Genomic DNA, 21351 nt, shown 5'->3' with positions numbered 1-21351 from the left:
CCCATCAGTGACGCTAAGAGGTCAAAGTTTCAACCAGTGAAGGCAGTAAAAAAAAAACTTAAATGATTCTTTACAGGTCTGGTCCATTTTTCTTTCTTAATTTCTTGTCTTTGCTCACATCTGAAATTCCTACAGGTTTTGGAAAAATGAGACCTCAAAGCATCATCGATGCCTCACTTCTCGAGCTTGCTGTCATACCCAAAGGGACCATGTTAATTATAATTTGATTTACTGACCCAACAAATATACCCCTAGGATATAGGATTTGGAATCAAGTCTCTCTCACCATTTGTTTCATTGCCAATTGTAAAATGGCAAAAATCCAGGATACAACTCATCACCCAAATGTTGTAATCATGCCTAAGTATTCTTGGCTCAATGCTGGGTTTTCTAAAATGTAACGGGATATCTCAGATGTTTTGGAGAGATACCTCTTGCATAGAGTCCAATAGGGTCTCTAACGTCACTCTCTATCTATGCTTTAGAAATAACAGTTATGACTAAAGGCAACCGCAAATGTTGGACTCCCCCTACTGGTGTCCGGCTCCTATCGTATTTTGTATGGCACGGTACGCAAGCACAGCGTTCTCAGAAACTGGGTCGTCTAGGTCACGACCTGCCCGAGTGTGACTCACCTAAAGAAAGTGTTTGTCCAGAGAGTGAGAGATGGGGGTTAGCTGAAATGACAGAGACAGTGTGGTATTCACACCCAGCAAAACAGCAGGCTGAAGTTATCAGGGCAACACTAACAAAACAGCAGCCCAAGACAAAAGCTTTTTAGTGGGGTAATCCAAAGAGGGATGAATGATGGGAGAAAACTTTTTCTGTAATTTCCCTCTGCATCTGTACATAAAAGGCTCAAACTACACACACAACTTCAATAAAAAGCTGAAACCAGGATACCAAAATCTTTTTTTTAATGAAATAGTAATGATAATATACAATATAAAAATGACTGCAGACAAAGATAAAAAATGATGTCATGATAATAGTGAGAAATGCTGTTTCCTTGTGACCCTACTAAACGAGACCTGGAGATTATGTACAGTTTGTTGGTATAGAGATGCTCCTTCTGATAAATGTTTTGCCAGAGATCCTTCACTTTTTCAGATACTCTCTAAATATGTCAAAGCGATACATTTTGAGAGTTTCCTGGGGAGGAGCTTTCTCACTTTGCAACAAGTTGAGTTTTACAAAATAGAAGATTCGTGATTAGGACAGACAACCAGCTCTACAGTGTTCTTGTTTATTAAAGTACAATAAACATGTATAATCCTCACTTTGAGAATAATCCAAGTTAAAAAGAAAAACAAATGCAAAAATGTTTCAAAAACTCAAACAACATATCTGACTGCGCTGTGCGTGTAGACGTCCTTCCTCATGATTGTAACTGTTTTTGTGTTTACCTAGGCTGCCTACATCGGCGTGTGTGTGTGCTGTGTGGAGGAGGGCGAGGCGGCAGCAGAGGACGACGAGAGTGAGGAGGGAGGGGGCTGAGGGGCGGAGGAGGAGGAGGGGGTGGAAGTGGAGGTGGCAGTGGCAGCCGATGAAGAGGTCTCTATCTTGCTGCTGTGTGTGATGAAGCGCAGACGCAGCTTCATGGCCGGACGCAAAGTCATGATGATTTTCTCCACCTAGAGAAAGATGGAGACAGATGGAGATGGAGGCAGAGAGGTCAACACAGATGTTGACAGAAGGATCATTTGAAAAGAAGGAAAATAATGACGACTCATAGGGAAAGTGAGGAAAAATAACAAATACCACAAACATGATGTTGTTTGGGTTTAAGCTCACCTGCACAGTTAAATCTCTGAAGCAGTAGTAAAATTAAGATAAAGTGGAATTACCAGTTCAACACAATATCACATTCATTTATATATATATATATATATATATATATATATATATAAAATCACTGGTTTCGAACCACAACCCCCCAAAAAAAGGATGCGTATAGCTTGAATAAAGACTGTTCTGAGTGTACAATAGTGGCTTTGTCCATTAAATTAATGATTTGAAAGGCTGATATAAAGTACACTTGTCTAAGCTTCGAGCACAAAGTGAAGCTACAGTTTCATCTCCTCTAATTGACTCATGGGGATTTGTCTTGCTGCACAGGGGGTGACAGATTCAAACTAAAAATGGAAAATTGAAACACAAAACTGTCTCCTGAGGAGCAGCGAGTTCATGGATGTCATCTTACTTGAAAGCTGTGTGACAAAGGTCTCCATTTGTCTGTTTTTAGTATTTTTACCAGTTATATTTTGTCAGTTTTTTTTGTACTGTTGTATTATTTTCATCACTATTTACTTACTTTTTGTTCCCTTTAGAAAAACATGCTTGTGTACCTAAGCAAAAAGCTATAATGACAACCTGTCAAAGTAATAGAACAGGTTATTGGGTTTCAAGTTAATTAATTTTCCATTTAAAACACAGACTTAAGCTTACCTGCTCCTTCACACTGTCTCCAGTGTACATGTATTTAATGTGATAGAGGAAATCACAGATTGGGTCCATGTAGCTGAGATGTTGGCAGTGTTGGTCGACCGCCTGGAGCATCTCATAGAAGGCCACGCCAATCTGAAACACGCACAAGCACACAGGAATATATGCGTCAAACTTGAAATAAAGGGAACGTTATAATGCACAATTATGCATTTTTTCAGATGTAACAATTCTCATCTAAAGCATCTTTAATCAAACTTGTGTGTGTACCTCCAACATGCATCGCGTCCTCTCCTGTTGGAAGCGCTGCAGGAACGGCCCCACCAGGTGATACACGTAGAGCAACTGGAACTCCGTCTGGACGATGGGCTTCAGAGTCTCTGACAGGAATCTACACACATAGATTTATAATGACACGACAATCAGAAATGATGCTAGGCTAAAAATCATGAAAAGGACCTAAAGAGCAAGAGAGACCGAAGACCTCCTTACTTGGGTATCAGAGACAGTTGTCCGATGGATGAGTGATGCCAGACAGCGTGTGCCAACGCGAGCACATAACTGCAGTTCATTTCACTGTAGCTCTGGTGGCAGGCTGTGAAGTCCAGCAAGGCGAAGGGAAAGCCGGCCCACTCCGTCTCTGACGTCAGGGCCGGAGAGCTGATCACAGACACGATGCGGTCGTGGAGAACGATCCAGTAGGGCTCCTGAGAGAGAGAGAAGAGGTGCAGAGGTGGTCATGGTGAACAAACTCCATGTGACTTCATCAAATAATGAAGCACTGTGAAGATCTGTTGTGTGTGGTTTTCTTACAGGAAGTGCAGTGATCACAAGTCCAATGGCATTCATCCAAGCTGTGATGGTCTCTCTGGGAACCAGGGGTTGGCTGAAGGGTAAAAAGGAGAACATAAACTGATGCTTTCATGGATAATGTTCTACAAATCTGTTTACCATTTCCTAGAGCACAAATTTAGCATCATTTTTCCTTGAACAATCAGAGCTGTTATCTGTTTGAAGGTGACGCGCTGTTCGTCCATCATACCTCTTCAACACAACATTGAGCAGAGCATTGCCGACATCTTTCCCCGGCACGGCCAAAGCCATCAGCTCCACACAGGTGACGTGCAGGGCGTGGGCCGCAGGGTTGGGGAACTCGTTGAACCTCCAGTCACAGTTGGGGAAAGGACCGGGTGACTTTCCCGCCATGGGTGAGAAGGAAGTTAAGGAGGGTGAACGTCACAGGAGGAGGCAACAAGGTTTAATAGTGGCAGGGAAGTGCTAGGAGTCCCAGTTTTAATTACATGTCTGTTCTCCGTCTTTAACACTGTTTGGCTGTTGACACATGAGACACTTTGACAGATTCCACCTTGCTTTCAATAACTCTTTTCTATTGTAACAACCCCACTGGCTGCACTAAAAATGAAGTGAGATTAAATTAACTGCAGAGCTACAAACAATTACTGTCTCACATTAAAGCAAAGTGGCATTTAGGGAGTATCAGCAGTAAAGGAAATATATTATTCAGGTACCCCAGAAGCCCGTGACTTTCTGTTAGCCAGCATCAGGGTAGTGTCGTTACGGAGAATACTAACATGCACACTAATATTCCACTATTATTGCAAACTTGACAATATTCAGAATTTGATATGGAACATGTAAACAGCTTATTCCAAATACTGGCCTTTTTCACATGAAACCATGTGGGGTATGCCAACATTATTCAGGTTTTAGGAGCATTCTTTGGACATGTACACAGCACATTTGGAGTATGCGTCTCAGCTGGAGATTTTATGGGAGTTTGTCTTGTGTGTTAACAGTCAGCTCTATGCATTGTACACATATGAACTAGACATCAGTTTGCAAGGCTGGGGTAGAGATGCATGACCGAAAGAAAAACCCACATTTCCGAAGGAAGGAGAAATGCATCTATTTTAAAACATTGAGAAAGGTTTTTTGATATGTGCAAATAACCCAATGCCAACCTTTTAATCTGAGTAAATCACGTGTGCATGGCTGCATGTAAACGGGAATACTAGGGGATTATTAATATGCATTAGACATGCAAACAACTTATTAGGAATATTGTCAAAAACCTGAATATTTTGTGCATGTAAACATAATGAGTGATAAATCCAGCTAACAATAGGATGAGATTAATAAAGGATATTGTCCACCAGGCGTCCAATCAGCTTGCAGTAGTAGGTATCATCAGGGATCCAAACGATGTCCTCTCTGGGGTTCATGCCAAACTTCAGATAGGTCTCACTAAGGCACCAACCTGGGGTACGGTTGTCCTATAGAAACATTACACTCTTAAAAAAACTGCTACCAATAACAATAAATAAAATTTATCAACATATAAAATGAGACAACAACATGTATGCTTTTAATAAATAACATATCGTGTAAATTGTTACAACATTTGATATATTAACTCGGATGTATGTGCGTTCCCTCTGCATACCTTTAGTGAAGACATGATGGCGTGCACCAGTTTTCTCTTCAGGTTGGTTCGGTCCCTCAGGTGTCGTTCGTAGTAGTGAAGTGTGTTGTACAGGTAGGTGACTGGGCGGTCTGTACACAATCACAACAGTGCACACAGATCAGTTTGCACAACCAAACTCAGGAATTCAAATCCCAGGAAACAGCCCTTCTTCTCTTTGTCATTTTTCATCCACACATTTATTGCTATTGCTCTTTCTTTCTACATAGCCCTGCATTTTTAGACAGTCTTACTCACCATGGAACTTGTACAGCCCTCCTAGATGATCCAGCAGCGTTTCCAAAGACTTGGAGACGGGGAGAAGCTCCAGGAAGCGGTGGATGACGATGTCAAAGACGGGCAGGAAGCGCAGACACACGTTGCCGAAGTAGATTGGCAGGTACTGTGGCTGGAGCTGCATGGGAGGGTTGACTTGGTCTGCAAGACCCTCAAAATACAGTTTCTCTGGGTATTTCTGAAAGGAGAACAACAAATAACTTTTTAACAGAGCTACGTCACAATAATTTTACAATTTTAATTTTGTGTTTTTAAAAACGAGATCTTTCACAATTTAATTTCACTTTGGTTTTTTTGTGTACCTTGTGGTAGCTCATGTGTTTGTTGTGCCAGTCACTCTGGAGCCAGTGCTCGGGGGCGTTCTCCTTCACAAAATCGTTGACTCGGTTTCTGAAGTCGTTGGGCTTCAGCAGCAGCAGCTGGATTATGAAGTAGCAAACCTGAGCTTCGTTGCCCTCATGGCTACGCATCGCCTGGAGGGAGAAGAGAAGAGCAGAATGACGCAAAGTCTTTGTCAGATTTACAGGAGATATAAAGAGAAGCATATAATATGTGTGTGTGTGTGTGTTCTATTAAATAACCCATTATATTTCTCTGTACACAAGCTTGTCCTTACCAGACACAGAATGAGTCTGTCCAGTGTGACTATGTTGTATTTCCAGACCATGTCGTTGAGTATTTCGATGCACTTGTTGAGCTGCTGTCCGCCTGCCGAGGTTGAGAACTCATAGACAAGGAAGTCCGCAAATGTGCGCACATGAGCCACAAGCGCACGAGCCCCGATACGCTCCAAGACCCTGAGGGATAAGGAGTCAGGCTACAGTTAGATCATCATCCCACAACCGCACAACTTCTGTATTCTCCCACTGGACCAATTAGCTACAGATGTTGTTTAGAGACCTCTCGCCAATTAGTGTGAATCTAAAATGCTTCAACATCAGTGGTGAGATGCATCATTACCACATATGATAGTGGTGTCTCATGGAAATATAACCAGTATCAGCTGTCATTACTGGTGTTCAGTGTTGTGAGAAAATAAACACTGTAGACACGTGTAGAAAACGTATATACTAAGTACATGTTTGTGTAAATGTGTAAGTGCTGGGTCTTATTATAGGGACACAAAATAATGAGAGTCCACCTGAAGCCTATCTGGTTAATGTGGTCCGTCTCCAGCAGCATCTTCCACAGCAGACAGAGGAAGAGTGGGGGAGAGCCCTGCATAGAGAAGTGGGTAATGATGTCGTTCTCATTGGCCATGGACTTCCACTTCCTGTACTCCTCTTCCACGTTCTTCTTCAGGTTGAAACGAGACTCCTGAGGGACGTTGTTCTGCTTGAAGAAGGCCTGAAGGAAATGAAGGGGTGGGAGTCATTATAACGGGAGGAATCTGATTTAAGAAAACAATAATATATATACTTTGAGTTTGTCAGTGTCATCCATGCCAAAGTGACCATATTTGCACCTGTAGTGGAGCAGGGAAACAGGACAGAGTGTGTGAGGCCCAGTTATGAGGCGTGAAGGTCATGATGGTCTGGAGAATGTCTTTACACCAAGTCCCATGGATGGAGTCAGACCCTGTGAAAAAGTCTTCATACAAACACAAAGTGGGTGACCTTATGGCACAGGAAACAGGGACAGACAATTCAAATAAACCTCAAGAGAAGAAATATCTAAAGAAGTAAATCCAGAGTGAGTGCTACCAGTGACGTGTGTGGCTCTGGCCAAGGTGAGGATCAGGGCTCGGTTCAGTTCCTCAGACTCCGCTGACAGAACCGTCTTTGGGTCGTTGAGGAAGCGGGTGAACTGGGGCTGTACCTCCGAACTCCCCAACGCTGTGATCAGCCGCAGAGCTGTGCTCTCAACACTAAAGAAAGGCACAAAGACATAGACATAAGACAACTAGAGACACCATCAGAAGCCTTGAAATTTCTTTAGTCTTTTTCAATCCTCAGTTGTAATTATAGGAGGTGGACACAATAAAAAAAACACATACATGTGCTATAGCAAAGTGTTGGTTGAATTTTGTTGTATTTTCTATGTAGTTCGGGGTGTTTCTGTCGGATATCACATTGTATTGTAAGGTTAATATGTAAACCACCTATACTCGAGATGTTAGATCAATAACTCAACATGATTATCATTTTTTACAGTAGAAATCCTAATGGCATTGGTATTTGTGACTGGAACTGAGACAAACAATAGTGAATGAAACAATAATCTACATATATATATATATATAGTTCATTGTAGCAACAATAAAACCTTAAAGTCGACCACTCTGTGACTTTGCTTTTAAGTTTTAATCTGTGCAGATGATGACAGGAAGTCCACTACACACAAGGTTAAACAATGTGGTCAAATTCCGATCATCGTCAACATCTTAGAGTGAAGCTTAAACTGCAAACACTGCAGTTCTGGAGCAGCTGTTTCCTCATACAATCTTGTGTGCTGTGAAGTTTGATTTGAATTTTAGTAGTAATAGTCGATCAATAGTGACAGTATTGTGTAGTGATATAAAGTAAGTATCTTGGATATGTGTGAATGTGTGTGTGCACATTACCACAGATGCAGCTGATTCTGGTTGGTCTGGGGCACGGCAGCCAGACTGTGCAGATGACTCAGTAGCTGGACTCTGTAGTGCGGCTGGATGTGGTGCATCCTGTAGCTGAACATCTCCAGCAAAGTGTGAAGGATTCCCCAAGCATGAGACTTAAACACATTGGGCAACAGCTGGCCTGAACAGACAGAGAGACAGACTGATGTTAAACACAATTGTTCTGATTCAGTCTGCTCAAAATGCAACCCAAGCAGTACTGACAAACTTGGCGAGAACATGCTGGGCACTTTTATAAATTCTGAAAACATAGTGGACGCATAAAGACAGATTTTGATTGCTTTGGTTTTGTCTCTCAGGCATAAACATTAATGCATATCCACCACCACACACAAATTTGATTTGTTTGTATTATTTTCTATTTATGGTAAAGCTGTGTAGTTTCTTTTGTAACAAACTGGCTTTGGAAATACTGAGGCATCTCTAAAGAATCTCCAGCCAGATGCAAATACAGATTGATTTAAACTAGCGTCAGTTTAATTTAACGCTGCTTTACACCAGTTAAAGATATGAAGCCTGTGAGTGTAAACGATACAAGTTCATCAAATGTCCTAATCATTTTTCTTGCCTTTTTTCAAATCTTTTTTCCTGCTTCTATTCCTCACTGCTGGATAGTCTGAGCTTCTGAACACTGTGACAGCGCCCAAAAAAAATGAATCAGAATGTACTCACTAATGAATCCTTTGATGCCCAATGACTCGATCTCCATATAGACCAACAGCCTGCTGTATGTTTCTACCAGGGCAGGGGCCAGAGCAGTGCTGGATTTGGCATGGGCCAACTTTATCACCCGTGTGGCGATGCTGTGGATCAGACTGGAGACAGACAGGCAGACTGAGACTTACAAAGACGCAGAGGAAGACATGAGTAAAATAATCTGTCAAATTCATCATCTGTCCTTCTAAACAGTATCTATACAAACAATGAGGCATCTCATTTTCCCCTCATCTTCATCTCCATTCTCCCTACCTCATCTTTGCATGTACTGTGAGTGAATCCAGCAGGTTCATGGGCAGTGGTGTGACAGATCCTGATGCCATACAGTTGGTGCCAGGCAGGTTGATCCTCATAGATCCGTTTCCATAGATGGTCTCTACGAGGACGCCCATCGGCAGCGTGAAGCACTCGGAGTTTGTGCTGTAGGCGTTACACAGCAGGGCGATCTTATAGTCGGACATGCCCAGAGTCTTGTTACGCAGCGACTGCTGGAGAAACCTAACAGACAGGGAGGGGTAGAGGCCGGGTCATCATGTTACACAGCAGATCTCACGGTTAGCTTGATTTTATTTCACTATTTACTGGGTTCATTTGTGGTACAGTTTGGAAGCACACTCTTATGGTTGAGCACAGTTTTAAAAAAGGTAGTGAAGCAAAGCAAACACTTCATGGTACAGAATTTTAAAGATACGCACTCATGGTGTAGTTTCAGAGAGTGCGGTATGGGGATCTGCAGTTTGGAGTTGTCATTCTGAGCTTTGCGGTTAAGGTGGATCCAGATACAGGTCATGGCAAAGGAATGAGTGGACTGAGGCTTGTTAATGTCAGGAACTGGGATGCACTGAAAGTGAGAGAAGAAAAAACACAGATAAATCTGTTAGTGCTGCCTATAAAGTTGTTAACAAGAGAAAACTACCAATAACAATAACTTCTACAGCTGCCAAATAAAAACATTCTGCATAAGAAAACATTTGAAACAAGACACACAGTGCAAAAGACAAGAAATGATCAATTAAAATGGGGCAAAAGTGATAATAATCATAGTAAATCAAGATAATTTCTTAGCAGATGTGAACCTCTTTTTCTGGGTAAAGCAGGTCGAAGAGCTTCATGACAGGCAGGAAGTCAGCCAAGGCGTTCTTCTGAATGCTTCCTGATATGAACTGTAGCAAGACCCACATCAGGTGATCTCTCCCTTTAATCAGACCTCTGCCCGCAAGCTGCAAGAGGAAAGGGGTGAAAGAAGGAAATACTAAAGAAATGCTCAACAAAAAAGATCACATGAGCTGAGATTTCATAACTTTAATAATAAATACAGTTTTAAATGATATTCTACTTTCTTGCCCTGCATTTTCTACTGTACATACAGGAGTTAGAGAGGCCAGAGAGCTGGCACAGTATTTACTGAACTAAAGGTTGTATGTATGTGACTGGAGTACACTTAATTCTCCATTGAATATTAGAAATTCAGCTGTTACCACCGGGGCTGCCTGCAAACTGCTTGACTTGCAGTGTAAATATAATTACCTTTATCAGATTCATTGAAGATTTACACTATCAATAATATGTTTCAACACACCATCCTCTTAAGTGGCTTTAAGATTACACTTATTGTATGTGTTTTTCATCTGTGTGACTGCAATCCAATCATTTATTAGTGGGCTCATTAAGCCTTCCTGCCTCCCGTCTTCCTCCTCACCTTTTGATGTAACGACAGCACCATGTGCGGGAAACTTGCAAACTGAAACAGCACAAAGAAGATGAGCTGAGAGGAGAGGTGCTGCCACAGCAGCTGGCTAGTTCCTCCGATGTCGGCGTCAAAGTGTTCCTCAGTCTCAGAGCGCTCCATGGCGTACACCACCAGGTCCACCAGCTGCTCCTCTAGCACCGGGCAACGCTGCTTATGCTGTCAGGGGAGGAGGGGAGTGTTAAAGGATAAAGAGAACAGTGGGCAGGAGAGAGAGGAGGTTAAACAGAGAAAAGGGAGGAAAGACGTCCAAGAAAGAAAGAGGGGTGAAGCAAACACATAAAGACAGAGGGAAAGGAGGGGAGAAGAAAGACAGCAAGACAGAGGGAGGGAGAGAATGAGAGGAAGGTTATCATCAATATACTTCACATACAAAGTTTAATGTTAATAGATGGTCGAGCAGTCAAATTGACGTATAAAACCTCTTCCCATCCCTTGCATGCAGGACTGCATCTCCTTCCTGCCTCTGTCAGCTGGGTAAACCTTCCTCTGACCCCATCTCCATTTACCTTCATCTCCAGATGTTCTGGTATCTTCCTGTGATGTTATTCTGGACGAGTGGGAGCTAAACTTATGTCTCCACATAGCTCCAGGAATTTGCCTCATTGTAGAGATTTTCTGATACCATTTTTTTCCTTCCCGATACCAATTCCTCTACCTGAACTTGTGTATCTGTCCGAGTACTGATCCGATACCACTGTGTTAAAAAAAATTGACAGCTGTATACTGCTAACCCTGTATGGATGTGTTATAATTGCTGTCATTGTTGTGCAGTAATGCTCAGGTTAAACCATTTGTAAAACATGAACAGATGCATGAATACAATAAATCTTGCTTATATTATCCAATTAACTGTCAATCATAAAAAAACAAATAACACTTCCTACACTAATATATTGCGGGGTATCAGATTTGTACATAGACTTGAGTACTTGCTGATACCTGATATTTTAGGCAGTATCGGAGGCATTTCCAGAACTAGTATCGGTATCAGAACAGCGCTACCTCATTCTGATTTGGACCAAGTAAGATCTCCATCAAATCGTCTGCTACAGCTCCAGGGCATGTAAAAGGTTTGCAGCTCTCTATTTTGAAGGTTTTACATAGAATGAGGAAACCAATCAGAAAAGAAATTTCACATGCTTATGGGTAATTGCCAATCAGCATTACACCCACAATCTATGCAAGTCAAATCTTGTCTAAACTTTGACATTGCAAGGAGGTAACTGTTTTGAGAACATCTCGCCAAAGGACTGCAGTTGAAAACTAGCTTGGTGGTTAACAACAGCACATTTATTTAGTTATTTATGTTGATTCATCGGATTGTCCTTTAATAAATAAAGACAGTATTAATGCCGATATATTATAACACAAAAGTAAAACTGAGCTCAGCTGAGGTCTTGTGGGAAGTATAACCTGGTTTTCTGGAATTATCATATCATGCAAGAACAACATGTTTCCATATAGAATAGAACTGTATGATATGTGAACGTCACAGGGGCAACTGAACCAGCAATGTTGTGAGTTTCATGTGTACAGGGGACTTTCAATGAAAGACAGGAGGCGAAAGGAAAGAGGGGAAGGGAATCAAGAGAAAGTCAGAAAAATAGCTGGAGAGAGGGGGAGGCGGGGGAGGCACGTTAACAAGATTTCAAAGCCCCAAGGCCATGTAGTACAGTTAACACAGTCCATGTTCGAATGTGGACCGAGTACATACTTCTGTGTGGGCTAGAGTTGGCATACAATGTGGAAGACTGTGTAGACATGGCACTATAAACCAATACTGGATTGAAGCTCTATGCACCGCAATTTCATGGAGAAAGTAACTTCACCCAGTAGTGACAGAGCAGGAGTGAGGATCTCTGCACTTCAGGACTTAACAAAGCCCTTTTCATTCAACTGGGACAAAACATAGCAAGGGACTGAACAGCACAGCACAGCACAGCACAGCACAGCACAGCACAGCACAGCACAGCACAGCACAGCACAGCACAGCACAGCACAGCACAGCACAGCACAGCACAGCACAGAGCAGTACAACATGGCACAGAACAGCACGACATAGCACTAAACACCAAACTGAACCAAACGGTGCAACACATTCCCGCATGCAGGCTAACAGGGTTTGGGAAGGTGGGGAAGTGATGTGCTTGGGAAGACAAAGAGGAGCTGTGAAGCTGACGTCACGTCTCTTCCCCTGCCCCAAAACACACACAGAAAGAGAGAGAAGGTCAGAGAGAGAGATGGAGAGAAAGAGAGAAGGGTCCACATCTACTATGAGCCAAACAGCTTACCTAGTTATGTCCAAACACCAGTGTCCTGCCAACAAAAACCACACCAGTGGCTGGTCTATAATCTCACCTATCATCTACCAACATCCCAACCAATGGCAACTTTGTTTATTCTAGCCCCTAACAAGCTAAAAACACAGGACCGCATCTGCGTCAAATACAATTTAAGTGTAACTTTCTCCACAATTAATCATTTTTCTCTACTTGATTATCAGTCAGCCACCAGTCGTAATCACTGCTGGTAATTGCTTGTAAAGCAAGTAAACATGGCCAACTGTCTGCCACTGACAGTCAATGTCTGACTCTTGTGTTTTGAATTTCATAATCCTGGTAACAGAGGCAAGGCTAGAGCTTAGTATACCTCGTCAGGTCATCATGACAAATGTGTAATTTTGGATAATATCTGGGTGTCTAGCTGAACTGTATAATTTTGGTCTGTGAACTATTGATAAAAAATTCAGAGAGCAACATGACATGTAAGTCGATTATTGCTGCATTTGCTATGCCACACTTTTTGAGGAAATATCCTTGGCTATCAACCTGCAGGTTAAGCACTTTTCATTAGCATTCATTTCAACATTTTATCCTATTTATCACCATAAGAGGAGCTTTTGTGATGGACATAAGATTATCCACAAAAAAAAAAAACAAGTCTCCCTCACGTTTTCAGTCCCACTGGAAGCTACTTGAAGTTGACGAAGTGGCTCACTAACAATCATCAAGGTACAAACTGAAACAAACCCCAAACAACTATTGTCGTCTTTCATTAATGCGCATCATTAACCAGTGAACATCATGCAACACACGTCAGAGTTCACTCATCCAGTCAGACAGCCAATCAGAGTCACTCATCAGCCGACCTGGGCAAAACACTGCTCAAACACAAGAAAACTGAGTGAAAACTCACTGTGCGGAGGATTTGGCTTTGTGAATCACACTTTCCATGTCTTCTTTTTCTTTTTATTTATTTGCTGTGATCAAAGCTTGAAACTTTTTAATACTACAAACATCAACCTATCAGTAACCAAGAGGTTTTCTTTGGAGAATAAGTCAGTTTATAAAGGAGCGGCATTAGCAGAGCATGACTATTACAAATTACAAGCCTTGATCATTTTGGATCACACAATTTGCATTAGGTTAATTAGGTTTGCTAATGTCTTGCAACAATAAAGCATCAAAAGTTAGTTTGGACTGAAAGTAGAAGACATGTCAGTGAGACAAAGTCATTTTTAAGATCCATCAACTGCAAATGCAGACTGTAATTCAACTCATCATAGTTTAGTGCTATGTAAAACCAAAATCCAACCAACCTGTCCTGTGCATACCGAAAAATGAATGAATAATTCAATAATAATTAATTGACCTGTAGACTTTCTGATATTTGTCTTTGCTGTAAGTGGTGCACAATCTTCCTGCTACTACTGTCTAGCTTATTACACTATATTTACACTATACAATTTTGTTATATGGTAGGCTGGCAAGATAGCTGTTAAGTGTCTTGATTTGCCAGACTGTTTTCAGCTAATTAATATGATTACACAACAATTATAATAACAACATATAATAATGCCCAAATGAAGACCACCACTTAGTCAAAATAGTTTAGTTTTGCCCAGGTCAGTGCAACAAAGTAGCAGCATTGGGTCAGACACGAGAGGACCTCGCCAACAACAGGCACAGACCAGACTACATCCACACATGCAGTGCAGCAGGACTTGAAATGTCAACAGCAGGGGTTTAAGTCAGAAACACTTAATGTCAGGTTATCAGATGGAACCATAGACTGTGTAAAATGGCTGAGACTAAATACAAACAAAAGAGCAGTCCAGTGAATCCACAGTGTCAGCTAGTTCAATTAATCCAGAGTTGTACAACATATTTTAATATCTGCTGCCTGTCTATCATACTTTTATCTACCTGTTTATCTGTCTGTGTCTTTATGCGGCCACATCTCTCTTTCTATTCGGTATATCTCTAAGAAGCCCTGCTGTGATCATTTCAAGCTCTGTGGCATTTCCCTTTACTCCATTTCAGCTTTTTTTTTTCTTTTTTTTTTTTGTCCACCTTCCCACTTCTAAGACATCAGTGTGCCTAAAAAGCTAAGCGTCCAATGGGCCGGTTAGCTGGTAGGTCAGGTGACCAGGAAGAGGAACAACGACATACCTGGGCAATGTTCAGAGTCTAGAGAGCGCATGGCAGAGAGACAGACAAACACAACACACAACCAGAGGAGAAAAGAGAGAGAAACAAAGACAGAGGGAGAAAGAAACAGAGAGGGGGAAAAAGGAGAGACAGAGAGAGAAAGTGGTGACTAAGGAGCTAGGTTGTTCACTGTCCGTTCAGCACAGTTAGGATCAACTCAGCCAATTCAAACATGCAAACCAGCTTCTGGGTTATTTGTCCATGGTTAAAATATGAAGAAAATCCAATATACAGCATTGATTATTGCTTTCTGTTAGCAACAAACTGTCTGGACACAACAGTAACTGATCAAAATGTGTCGATGGCTGCGCTCGATGAGATGGGCTGAGTTGAAACTGCATGAACCCAACAGGGCAAACTAACACCAGTGCATTATGGGTCAAGCTCACAGCATTGGCTTGCTTTACATATGGTCTTTATAGCTGTGTTACTAGGGTAACAAGGAAGGAGAGGGGTTCAAGGGAGAAAAGGGTGAGGAGAAGAGGAGAAATAAAAAAGGAAAGACACAAGTAAAGATGAAGAGAAACAGCAAACTAAGACATGAGCCAGATGAGGTAGAGAGAAAAAAGAACAACAGACTAGGAGCAGCAGAGGAGACAAGAATAAAAAAGGAGGAAGAGGTGTTGGGAACAGCAGGAGCAGAGAATGGGATGGCAAAAATGATAAAGAAAGGGGAGAGTCGGTAAAGAGAGTGAAAGGGAAAGGAAAAGTGACGGCAGGCGGAGGCCCTGGTATGCTGTGGAAGCAAAGGAGCAGAAGCAGAAGGAGAGGATGTTTTACCTGTTTGTTGAGTCCTAACATGTTGCACACCATCTCTCTTGAGTACGGCTGTTCAAGCACATAGCGCAGTAAACCTGTCTGTGGTTCAAACAGGTCCTAGATCCAAAAAAACAAAAAAACAAAAAAAACCCCACATTATTACTGCTTCTGGGAATGTGTGCATTGGTGTGTGAAGTGTGCGTAAGAACAAATGTTACCTTGTCAAAGGGCAGCATGCCTCTCAGGGGGAAGCGGAGAGTAGTGGGGTCTAATTTCCAGGAGTTACAGATCGCCCCGCTGTTATTCACTACTGGTAACAGGCTACATCGTCCTGCAGACACACACATCACATACATGATCTGTATTATGTACTTAATGTGAGAACAATTCATAAATCTGTGGCAAGTGGTATACATGTATGAGTGGAGTTAGCCACAGAGCACTCAATAGAAACTGCCTAAATCTCTTCTTGTGTCTTTATAGTTGTTTATTTTAGTCACTTATTTTCTACTGCTTTTCCCTTTAGATTATATTTTGGTTTAAAAAAGGAATGAACTTCATTAAAGCATGAAAAGGAGAAACAATCAGAAAAAACGAGAACCCTTGAGAACCACAGAACTCTGAGATCTTGCTCTTTTTGATCAATATTCTGTAAGGATCCAGTGTGTGTGTGTGTGTGTGTGTGTGTGTGTGTGTGTGTCTGTGTGTGTGTGTGTGTGTGTATGTGCCTCTTACCACAGATAGAGTTGATTCTTGCTGTGGGTCTGAAACTGTCCACAAAGTCTGATATCAAACTGCCTAGAAGCTGCAAATTGGAGAGACAAAACAAATGGACAGAAGACACAATAAGAGAGAAAGAGTGTTAGATATACACATATACAGTAGCTGCACAGAAAACACACAAGGAACATACACTTACCCAGTGTGACAACTGTCCCTCTGGATACAGTTTTCTGATTTCTGTAATGGCAAAGTAGGCTGGCAGGAGGCAGGCATTTCTGTCCAGGATATACTCTACTACCTAAAATACACACAAATATTGAAACAAAATTAAACATTAAACTGCTAGGTGTTGTGTGCTTATAGAAAATAATTCTAGCAAGCAATCAAATACAAAGAAATTCCAATTAATTAAATTCAAAAAGTAAAAGATGTAATGATAGGTACCTCTCTGGCAGCCAAGAGCTGCTGGACTATTGCTGAGCTGACAGTGGTAGGAATGGTCTGAATTTTATCCAGGACAGCTTTCAACAGGTCCCGGACACCCTGAAACACAAACATACACACACACACTTTAAGATTAAGACTAATCAGTGATTTAAGACCTCAGTTTTAACACATGTCTGACCCAAAAGCTCAACATGCTGGAGGAAACTGACATTTTTTGTGATACCCAATAAGGCCAGCAAGTCTCTAGAAAACATACTGGAATTTTTAGATTAATTTGTAACATCTTATAACACTTCCCATCGTTTGATATGGTTTGGAATTTCCTGCTGCAGGCCTGTTCTCTCTGTCAACAAGAGTCTCCAAATAGAGTCAACAAACTCTGTTGTATCTGGCAAGTGACCTCTTGTAGTGTCAGCATGACCTCCAGCTGACAGCATTTCAGGAGAAATGTTCACTACAGCTACATGAGCACTGAAAACCATTTCGAGGCTGATGTTCTAACAGTGTCAAAAAAATCATATATATACTGTATATATATATATATATATATATATATATATGTATTAAAAAAAAACAACAACAATGCAAAGATTACATGAGGAATGATGGCTCAGCTGTGCTTGTATGTGTGTGTGTGTGTGTGTGTGTGTGTGTCAGAGACCTTGTAGTCCACCCCTCCGATGATCTTGCGGATCAGTTTGAAAGTTAATGCCCACAACTGAGTCCTGTCCCACTCTAGACTCTCAGAGCTTATCAGAGCTACACACACCATCCTAGAGACAGACATAGAGATTCATTAGACAGATGATGATAAGAAGTCCAACACACAATGTGTTTGTGTTAAACAGAATCAGATTAATGAGAGACACGCGTTAATGAGACTTAATTTATCATATAAATGAACAGTAATACTTTCAATTTTGGAATTATCATAAACCATAAGGATCATTCATCTGTCTTAATTATATCTTGAGGCAGTAGCTGACAGTGATAGGGCCTAAGCAAAAACCTAAGTAAATCTCAACAAATTAACTCAATAATCATAGACTCAACTCAATTTGTCTAGCCCCAGAGTGTTAATTAATAGATATATATCTGTATACATTTGTAAGTAAGTGTGTGTGACTGTGTCTGTACCTCGGCGGTAACAGGTTTGTCTCCACAGCCATTGCAAGACAGTCATAGAGGAAGGAGATTCTTTTGGGACTGTGCTGGCTGTGTATAAACCGCACTATCCATTGTACGCACTGTTCATGAGACTCCTGCAGAGACACATGGAGAAAGTTACAAAAGAACATTCAGCTAATTATTCAATATACCAACGTGTGTTTATTTCTGAGTGTGCAGGGACCTGTGGTAGTGTTCCCCAGTATTGTCTGAAGGCTCCAAGACAACTGATCAGTTTAGTCCTCTCATCCTCTGGAGTGTCCATAAACATCCTAAGGCACAACATATTCAATGGATAAGACAATAAAAGGCATTATACATTTACATTCTAATATTTCATTGGTCTTTCTGCTAATTGAACTACTGAAATGGAAGTGCCAGAATAAGACAAACTATTATCATGCCTTCTTAAACAAGTGAAAACCTGATTTAATTAAATGATAATAGTACATCAGAAGGGGTGTGTCTGTTTGTTTAGAGTCATCTTACCCGGCAAAGGCCTCTTCTATCATCTCAGTTTTCTAAGAGGAGAAAAAAGGAGAAAAATGTTTAATTAAAAATGTTTCAATTCCTTAGATTTTTTCTTTAGTTTCACCTTTCTTACCGATCATAATAACCTTAGTAATGATGATGGTCATCCTTGAGATGAATCATCTCATTTACAAGGGATCTTAAAATACAATGTGAACAAAAATGAAATTTATATATGAAAATAATCTGAAATAATCTGCATAATCTGAAACATGTACACAAAGCATGTTCCTTTACATTTAGAGAATATGATTTGTAGGTTGGGGCATCTCTGTAGGACCACACTGCTTCATTTATGGTATGTTGTGACACATAGGACCTTTATCCAAAAAAATGGGATTTCGATGATATTTCAATGAATTTTTCAGCCCTCGTACCATTGTTGCACATTTTGTAGGGCACTGAAATCTGACTGAATGGCATTTTGGACTTGCAGTAAATGAGGTTTAGAAATATAGTTGCAATAAGTTAAACAGAAGAATTAACAACAGAAAGAGAAAAGAGAAAGAAAAAAAGAGAGAAAAGAAGTGGACTTTAGTGGAGTCCACCAGTCGCCGAAAAAATAAATAAATGAATAAATAAAGTGTATCAGGCTTCATATGTAACCTCAGCAGAGCTTATTAAATAGAGCTTGTGGGGTTTAAATGCAGATACAGTACCGTTAGTACATGATATTCAAATATAGCCTATGTAGGGGGAATACTACTTGCTTTATCTAATGCTATTAGCCCTTCTCAATGCTACTTTTCACTGTCAAGGCAGGCAAATAAAAATACCATAATATATTAAAGCTGGGTTAATATTAAATACATTAGTATTAAAAGATGAGAATGGATGCACACATAACAGTCAGTGAAAATCACAACAAATTTCACAATTGGCTGGAAAAGTGAAATAATATTTCATATGCAACATGTCATTACTATTTCTATTGGATACATTGTAAAGGTAAATAGGCAGGTCAACGCATTAAAAATGTGTAATGAATGACGATTACAAACTTGAATTCATGAATTAATTTCAAGAGCTTGTGAACACAATTTTCTTAAGCCTCCATTGTTTAGAAATGCTAGCCTACCGTTATTGACGTTAGGCTAACATTACAAGCTCAGCTGATACAGCTTTAGCTAGCTGGAAAAAGTAATGTACATAGAAACAAACTCTATCTAGAAATGCTGTTAGAATTATTTATCTGCAAAACCAGCATCAGTTAGAGGACAAGGCTAACGCTGTCTGAGATGCTAACAAGTGTTAGCTTTAAAACCAGTTCATAAAGCTGCAAATTACCACAACATCTTCAAAGATGCTCTGGAGCTGCGTCTCCATAGAAAGCGCCATATCTGCATCAAAATTGAGTCAATATTTAGCGAAGCATCATAAAAATACGTCCAGTTAGCGCTTTCAGTGAGTGCAGACAATCCTGTCAGCAAGCTAAATGCTAACAGGCACCGGAGTGAATACGTCGTGAGAGGTGCAACATCAAAAACAATCCGGAGATACATCAGAGACGGAATACGCACTGTTCCGCTTCATTTAATCATCATTGTATGTTTCCGGCGGCTCTGCCTCTATAATTATATGTATGATAATTACAGTTTTCACAAATATCATAGTGATTGTTATTGGCATGAAAACAAAAGTCTGACCTATGAGCTATAATTTCTGAATTGCAGATAGGCTAATGGTAGTGGTGGCACATGTTGGCCACCAGATGCCACTATAGGGGTGTGTTAAAGCACTGTTGTTGTTGTTGTTGTCTGTTTGTCATGTTTTGTATATTGCATAAACAAACATGGGCTGAAAAAAACGGGCCTCAAGTCAAAGCCCACAGCTTAACTCACTTCATCCCCGGCAACATATTTCCTGTTTGTTGGAAATATTTAGTTTATATCTGTTCTGTCATCTGAAGAGTTGCCATCACTGCATGTCACCTACATCAGCATATCTGATATAAATAAACTCATATCACTGACAGTTTACAGTAGATTCCTGTACATAATGGCTTTCTCTTAAAGTGCTGTTTTTTTCTCCCAGATTACATTGCAGTTTACAATATGACACTGTATGACATGAATACAGCAGAACACTGTTCAGATTTCACTGTAAATTTAAATATATGCTGTTTGAAAATAATTTTAAAAAGTGCCTACTTGTTCACAGGTCATTATATAAACCAAAAAGCTGTCAGCTTTGGATTTGTAAACAATAACTACTTAAATACGTCCATGGCAATTGAGGAGGTTCATTTATCATTTGATTATACTGCTAGTTTAATAACATGTAGTTCACGACTCCGTAACACTGTTCACACATCCAGCAGATGTAGAGCAACATTATACATTAGCCCAAACCAAAAATAATCAAAAGTATGTGGACAGGAAAATGAAAATGTAATCTGATCTGCTCCTCCTAAACAAATACTGTGACACTGCAGTACTCGATAAGAGCCATGAATCCTGTATCTGTATTCAGAAAGACAAACACAGGCAGATGTGAAGAACTCACACAGAACTATATTTACATATGTACATATTTACAATAAGGAATATATGCACAAGGGGTGGGGGGAGGGTAGGGGGTGGGGAGGGTTGGGGAATGGGGAAGTGGGGAGTGGGTAAGAAGGGAGAAAGGGGAAACGGGGTGGGGGTATCAGGAAGAGGGATGTTGTGCTGTAGCTTACCCCTGTTCTTCTCTTTCTTCCCCCTCTTCTTCTTTTGCTTATTCTCTTTTCTCTCAGTCATTTGTTCATCATCAGTTCTTGTTCTTTTCTTCCTTTTGAACATTTCTCTCCCCATGTTCCTTCTGACTCTTATTCTCCTCATCCTTGTTCTTGATTATTTTCTCCTCCCATTCCTTTTGAGCCAGTTTCTCCTCCAGTTCTCCATCCTCCACTCTCCTGCTCCAGTCCTCCTCTCTCTGAACCAGC

At 40.8% G+C, this 21351-nt stretch overlaps 1 protein-coding gene across 1 annotated transcript; it reads right to left on the bottom strand.

The window, feature by feature from the left end:
* Positions 1-917: 917 nt before the first annotated feature.
* Positions 918-19860, bottom strand: med23 (mediator complex subunit 23). Its single transcript, XM_022768870.1, has 30 exons — positions 19713-19860; positions 18384-18415; positions 18079-18166; positions 17865-17989; positions 17389-17500; positions 16725-16823; positions 16477-16578; positions 16293-16362; positions 15776-15888; positions 15579-15674; positions 10258-10464; positions 9635-9778; positions 9254-9399; positions 8811-9056; positions 8514-8656; positions 7788-7962; positions 6928-7091; positions 6690-6814; positions 6366-6571; positions 5841-6021; positions 5527-5697; positions 5186-5402; positions 4910-5019; positions 4613-4739; positions 3488-3653; positions 3259-3331; positions 2938-3152; positions 2716-2836; positions 2449-2580; positions 918-1634 (listed from the first exon to the last, which is right to left on the bottom strand). Exons 1-30 carry the CDS (start codon positions 19761-19763, stop codon positions 1416-1418), a joined length of 4176 nt encoding a protein of 1391 aa, XP_022624591.1. The 5' UTR covers positions 19764-19860; the 3' UTR covers positions 918-1415.
* Between the last annotated feature and the right edge of the window lie 1491 nt (positions 19861-21351).

Source organism: Seriola dumerili, unplaced genomic scaffold, assembly GCF_002260705.1.
Source record: "Seriola dumerili isolate Sdu_G_001 unplaced genomic scaffold, Sdu_1.0 BDQW01000025.1, whole genome shotgun sequence".
Classification (NCBI taxonomy): domain Eukaryota; kingdom Metazoa; phylum Chordata; class Actinopteri; order Carangiformes; family Carangidae; genus Seriola; species Seriola dumerili.
This window is presented reverse-complemented; position numbering and strand designations above follow the sequence as displayed.

Excerpts from the sequence above, each read along its gene's own strand:
- med23 (XM_022768870.1), bottom strand. The coding sequence starts at position 19,763 with ATGGCGCTTTCTATGGAGACGCAGCTCCAGAGCATCTTTGAAGATGTT. Across the intron at positions 17,990-18,078 it reads ACTGGGGAACACTACCACAG|GAGTCTCATGAACAGTGCGT; the intron begins GTCCCTGCACAC and ends GTGTCTCTGCAG. Across the intron at positions 3,332-3,487 it reads CTCAATGTTGTGTTGAAGAG|CCAACCCCTGGTTCCCAGAG; the intron begins GTATGATGGACG and ends TTTACCCTTCAG.